This window comes from Sycon ciliatum, chromosome 1, assembly GCF_964019385.1.
Source record: "Sycon ciliatum chromosome 1, ocSycCili1.1, whole genome shotgun sequence".
Classification (NCBI taxonomy): Eukaryota; Metazoa; Porifera; class Calcarea; order Leucosolenida; family Sycettidae; genus Sycon; species Sycon ciliatum.
Window position 1 is genome coordinate 10278974 of NC_088643.1, and position 6124 is coordinate 10285097.

The 6124-nt window shown below is 50.8% G+C and overlaps 1 protein-coding gene across 3 annotated transcripts in view; it reads right to left on the reverse strand.

The window, feature by feature from the left end:
* The window catches only part of LOC135812802 (von Willebrand factor A domain-containing protein 3B-like), a 51804-nt gene that overhangs the window by 6591 nt on the left and 39089 nt on the right, over positions 1-6124 (reverse strand). For all 3 annotated transcript variants that reach the window (XM_065326032.1, XM_065326028.1, XM_065326021.1), the window contains 4 exons: positions 3110-3307; positions 2315-2409; positions 591-1714; positions 91-225 (listed from right to left, as the gene is read on the reverse strand). In XM_065326032.1, coding sequence (XP_065182104.1) covers positions 91-225; positions 591-1714; positions 2315-2409; positions 3110-3307 — 1552 coding nt within the window. The remainder of the gene's footprint in view (positions 1-90; positions 226-590; positions 1715-2314; positions 2410-3109; positions 3308-6124) is intronic.

A 6124-nucleotide genomic window follows, 5' to 3' on the forward strand; every position in this document is an offset into this window, starting at 1 on the left:
TCAATTATTAGTTCTAATTTCATATCATTTCCGATGCAGCTGGTCAAGGAAGGAGAGGACACGAGGGGCCCTAAGCCACGGCACACATACCTGGGAAGAACCAGCCGTCGTTACCGGAGCGTGCGATCACCTCCTCGCCGGCTGCCAGCACTCGCGGCGGTGCCCGTCGTTCCAGCACCGGAGAGATACCGATCTGAGAGGACGACAGCGACTCCAGGCCTTGAGCTGTTGTGATGCCAACATGGAGATGCACAGCAGAACACAAAAGACAATTGGCAACAAAGAGCATTGTGGAAGAGCAGTGTGCAAGTGGGTGCACCAACCGTGAAGTCAAATGAAACCAAGTGAAGCTATGGAGAGAGGCCAATAATAATGTCACAAGCAAGAATAAGAAAGGTGGTCGCATCCCACACCGAAGTTCGCGCTTTTTCGCCGACTTGACACTTGACTGACTCACGCCTGCCATCCAGAGCACACGAGAGTCCATCTCCAAAGCAAGAATGCGTGTTCAATGCCCAAGCAAAGTCTATCACTATTGATAAGTACTCCACTGGAATTGCAATACAGGATGAAAGGGCTTGCTCGCTTACTTGTGGAAATGATGACACCGACGTCCCCATGTCGCACCAGCACCGCATCCTCTCCGTCTTCAGTTTGCACCGTCTCCAGTTTAGCACCTTCAGGTAGGTAGTCGAGCAGACTGCTCAGACTGGCCTGCAGCGGAGAGGACAGCGAAGAATGGCCAGCACTGCCCAACCCCTCAATATTCTGCTGCTCATGAACCGCTGCAACCTCCGTCTGAGCGCGCTCGAGTTCCGCCTGCTTCTGCTGCAGCTGCTCCTGCTGCAGCTTCATGCTCTCCAGCATAGTGGCGAGATCTTGCTGGCGGCCGACGTGCTCAGCGTTTTGTTTCTCTCGGTCGGTGGCGACCAGGCTCGCGTGGTCCTGCTGCTGTCTTTCCAAGCCCTTGGCGAGCTCAAGCAGTTTGTCCCGTTGCACTGAGAACGCCTGCTCTTGCTGGCGTTGTTGCTCTTCGATCTGCTGCTGGAGCTTGGCTTGTTGGTCGAGCGCTGCGGTCAGTGAAGCTACCTGCCCTCGGTGCTCTTCCTGTGCAGCGCGGCGGCGTTCGTTTTCCAGCTCGGTGGTGCTCTCGATGGTGCACTTCACCAGGTCCTGTTGCTGTTTGTGCTCGGTGAGCAGCTGCAGTCGCAACTGCTCGGCCTGCTCGGCGTGTTGCTGGCGGAGTTGCTGCGACAGCGCCATGGTCTCCTCGTGCTGCCTGACCAGGGCAGTGCACTGCTCGGCTATGCTGGCCTTGTCCCGGGCAGAGCTGGTCACCAGCTCACCATGCAGCGCATGCAACTTGCCCGTCTGCTCTGACAGCTGCTGCAGCGTGTGCGTGCTGTATCGCCGCTGCCGTGCCGAGCTAGCTGTGGACGATGCCACGGACAACTGATCGTCATCGTAATGCGTCGCGTCACGAGTGGGCGTCGAATTTACAGGCAATGATTGTGGTGTAGTGCCGTTACGTTGTTTGACCACTGGTGAGACTTGGACTGAAGTTGGCTGGCTTTGTGCCAGCGGTATTGCTGGCGTTTCTTCGTGCACTTGTGCCAGAGGTGCCGTCTGCTGCAAAGCTTGCCGAGAGGTGCTGGGTGACACACGGCGTGGTGAAGCTGCCGTTGCCACCTCCGGAAACAGGGTCAACTGAACGCTGGAGAGTTTTCAGGGACACAAACACGCGACGTGGAAACAATAATGCACGTGAACAAACAACCACATTATAACAATGGCAGCCATCGCCGGCAGATACCACAACGGCAATGACAGTGGCATCGACAACGGCAACAACGGCAACAACAGCAGCGGTGGCTGCAGCAACAATACAGCAACAATACAGCAACAATACAGCAACAATACAGCAACAATACAGCAACAATACAGCAACAATACAGCAACAATACAGCAACAATACAGCAACAATACAGCAACAATACAGCAACAATACAGCAACAATACAGCAACAATACAGCAACAATACAGCAACAATACAGCAACAATACAGCAACAATACAGCAACAATACAGCAACAATACAGCAACAATACAGCAGCAGCAGCAGCAGCAGCAGCAGCAGCAGCAGTACAAGTAGCAGCAACAGCAGGAAGGTTGTTCAAGCTGATAAGCAACCTTCCTGCCACTAGTATGCTATGCCGTCAGATTGCAACAGTGACAGCGTATCTCTGCGCCGCGTTTCACAGGCCAGTGCAGAGGGTTATGAAATGACGTCAGATCTTCACTTTCTGAGGACATACCCTACGTCAGCTTGCTCCAACGATGTAATGTAGCGAATGGCAAACGAGTACTGGGTCTGCGAGATCTTGATCATGTCGTCACGGAATGTTGTGATCTGGGCAGGAGAATTCAGCAATTGAATACAAGCACGTACAGACACACATTCAACAGGGCACATACTTGTTGCCTGTAAATGCAATAGGCAGTCTGAACAGGTGCACCACCAGTTGACTGATAAGCAGGTAATCAGAATGGAATCAGAATGGAATCAGAATGGAATCAGAATGGAATCAGAATGGAATCAGAATGGAATCAGAATGGAATCAGAATGGAATCAGAATGGAATCAGAATGGAATCAGAATGGAATCAGAATGGAATCAGAATGGAATCAGAATGGAATCAGAATGGAATCAGAATGGAATCAGAATGGAATGGAGAGTCACATGACCACACAAGGGATGCATATTTGGGGCAGTTCTTGCCTGCATGGGACAGTGTGGCAATAAATGAAGGCAGGTGCATATTTTTGGGCACGTACTTGTTTACGGACGGTAGTGTCACAAAGTTTGGGAACTGGCCACATGGACCTACCCACTCACTCATACATCCACACACACACTTGCGCGGGCGCGGGCACACACACACACACACACACACACACTTGTGCGCACGCATGCACACGTGCACACACACGTGCACACACATACACAAACACCACCAACACACACACACACACACACACACACACACACACACACACACACTAATTTACAGACACCATGGCAGGCATACTCGTACATACTGCGCGTCTTACCTTGCATGAAGTAAACAGGCGGACGGTATAGAAAGCCGTCGACGGGCTGAGACTCGAGGATGACGAGGATAGCTGACGGGGTACAACAGTCACCTGTGCCGGCACAAAGCAAGTCATTGCCGGCGGATTTACGAGATACTGGAGGTCCTCAGCACCGGGGATCGGTAGCGAGGTCTGTACCAGGACATTGTCACCGACCTGCAGAGACGCAACAGCGCAGGGAAATTGTATTGTACAAGTATTCTATCAGCTCTCTGCTGTATTTAATCCATTGTCCATGTTCATTTGATTTTGCCCCTATTTAACCTGATGATAAGGCATGAACGTATACTAGTCAACGGTTTCTAAATGTTCAAGAGCCTGAAGTGCATCCTTCTTCTAAGTATAATAAACTATAATTGCATTCCTGTCTCCAAGGAAATTATTGTATTGTATTGTATTTATTTAGAGTGGCAAGCAGAACAGGCAAAAAGGCCTGATGACAATCGCATCACTGTAGAGAAGCGAACGAAGAGGAAGGAGAAGGAGACGCACTTGGCTGGTCATTGATGACAGACGTTTAGGGGTTTACGTCGGCCCTACAACGCCGGCTGCAATGGCCAACCGGACAACAAAGAAAGCATGCTTGGTGAGAGTCAGTTCGCTACTGAGCGCTTCTAGTCTCCATGTATTAAAGTTATTTAAGCCATAAATCTCCTCAAGAATGTAAGAGTGTAACACATCCTGTCCCAACGCATCGATTGAAGCTGAAAGGCAACCATGGCGGCGCGGTTGGCGGATTGGCTCAGCTGCTTGTTGTCAGACAGGAATCAAACAAGTGTGCATACCGCAGGTGTTGTCGCACCCCGTTTAATGGTAGACAAAGACGACGATGCGGTACGAGCCCAGTGTGTGAAGGCCCTTTTGTTTGGCTCGGCGGATGACAAAGGGGTCGATATGTGGAGCGGAGGTTGCGCTCCACCAGAACCTATTTGCCCCCAAGGTGTTAGGATATCGAAGGCGTCCACAATCCTGTTGTTGTTGTTCTCTTCCATTCCCTATGAAGGCATGTGTACTTTCATAATAAAATAAATAAAACAATTCCTATGTCTTCTTCGGTCAGCGATGAAGGCACAGAGAGGTCTCACGGTCCTGTCCAGAGTCTCACGCCGCACAAGGCAGCCAGACTCTTTCACTCCCCAAGCTCAAACTAAGGAAGAAAACTCATGCCGTTTAGTCTGCACAAGTAAAAGCCGCCGTTTAACGAGGACGATCGTCACCATGGCGCAGTGATACGATCCGGAGCGGCCTGAAGATGACAGGTCTCTCTGCTTTGTGGAGAGCGATCTCCAGGCTCAGGGACACACTTGACTCGTCAATTGTTGGCAGATGCGTCAGCCCTGCTCCTGGCTAACGGCTGTGCATATCATGATTACTATGGCAACGCAGATAGGAACTTGCACATATCAACAGTGTTGCCATGGCAACAAGGATAGGCGACTGTTTGTACAGATGTTTCACTTGCATTGCAGTATACCGAGTAAGGCTCTCAGCTACTGGTGTCAAGGGTATGTCCATGACAAGGACGGCCAAGGAACATCAGATCAACGCATAGCTAAGGCAGTAAAAAGAGCCTTATTATTGCTTGCTGTGTAAGGTTCTACTGAACATGTTACGCTTTTATCCAAAATTATCGTCTCTACCCTTCTCTCCGGTATAATCCAACCCACTGGACAATATATCTCGCAATGAATACCTCGGAACTGAATGTGCGGGCCGTAACCTTCATTCCGGGTAGATTGCTAAATCCCGAAGCGAAAGCATACCAGCCCTTGCCATTACCAGCTACCAGTCACACATTTGTCTGCTTTAACGCTAGGTCAATACGTAACAAGGTCGCGGAATTAAGACTTCTGCTCGACGTGGGACCCGCTGTTCGTGTCTATTACTGAGACATGGCACGAAGCTCAACCATTCTCTATCCCAGGATACGACTGTAATCGAAGGGACCGACCTACATCCGAAAACAAAACAAACAGGTTCGAACTTTTGGTGCATGGTGGAGTTACTCTTCTGGTGAAGTCTGGTGTATTTCCTTCTGTTGCACATCGTTCGGATCTTCACTCTCCAAATTTCGAAGCTACGTTTGTAGAGATTGAGTTTCCGCTGAAGGGTACCGGAACACAGAGATTTGGATCCGGAAAGTCCCTGCTCATTGGACCCCTCTACCGCCCACCCTTGAACACGACTGCCGCCATTGATACGTTTTGTAACTCTCTCCAACACTGTCTTACTGTTGTCAAAGCTAGAACATCTCAGGCGCGTGCTCGGCGATGGGCACGGGGGGGGGGGGGGGGGGGGGGGGGGGGGCACGTGCACCCCCCAAAAATTTTCAATCTGGGTAATTGCAATTGTAATGTATGCAAATATGCTCTAAAATTCAAGAAAGGTTGCAAACAAATTGCAGAAAATTGCCGGGGGGGGGGGCTCCCCTCGGCTCCCGTTCACCCCCCTAGTTGGGGGGCCAAGCACGCCCCTGCATCTGGAGTAGTGTTGATGGGGGGGGGGGGGGGGGGACTTCAACGCTAAGTGTTCAGACTGGGAGGGAGGCATCACCGACACAGCAGGTCACCAATTGCGATGGGGGATGTTTTCCTTGGAGCAATTGGTTCGTTTCCCCACTCACGAGTCTGCCTCGAGCCCTGGATAGGCTCTGGATCTTGTATTGACAGATATTCCCCACGCCATTGACGACCTCCATGCCGAAGCACCCATGGGCCAATCTGACCACTGTATTGTTGTTGGTAAAATCAAAATGTCACAGTCCCCACGGTCTCCTGTCCCTGATCACAAACAGCTGCCACATAGTAGTAACCTAGCTTCTTTTGATATCTCATCCGGGCCGAATTTGAGACGGCAGTTACGCTCAATGAGCGTCTATTTCATTCCGTGGAATTTGAACAGGCTTCCGCGGGATTTGAACTGGCTTCCGCGGGATTTAATACTTTTTCGTGAAATTAGAACAGCGAGTCTAAA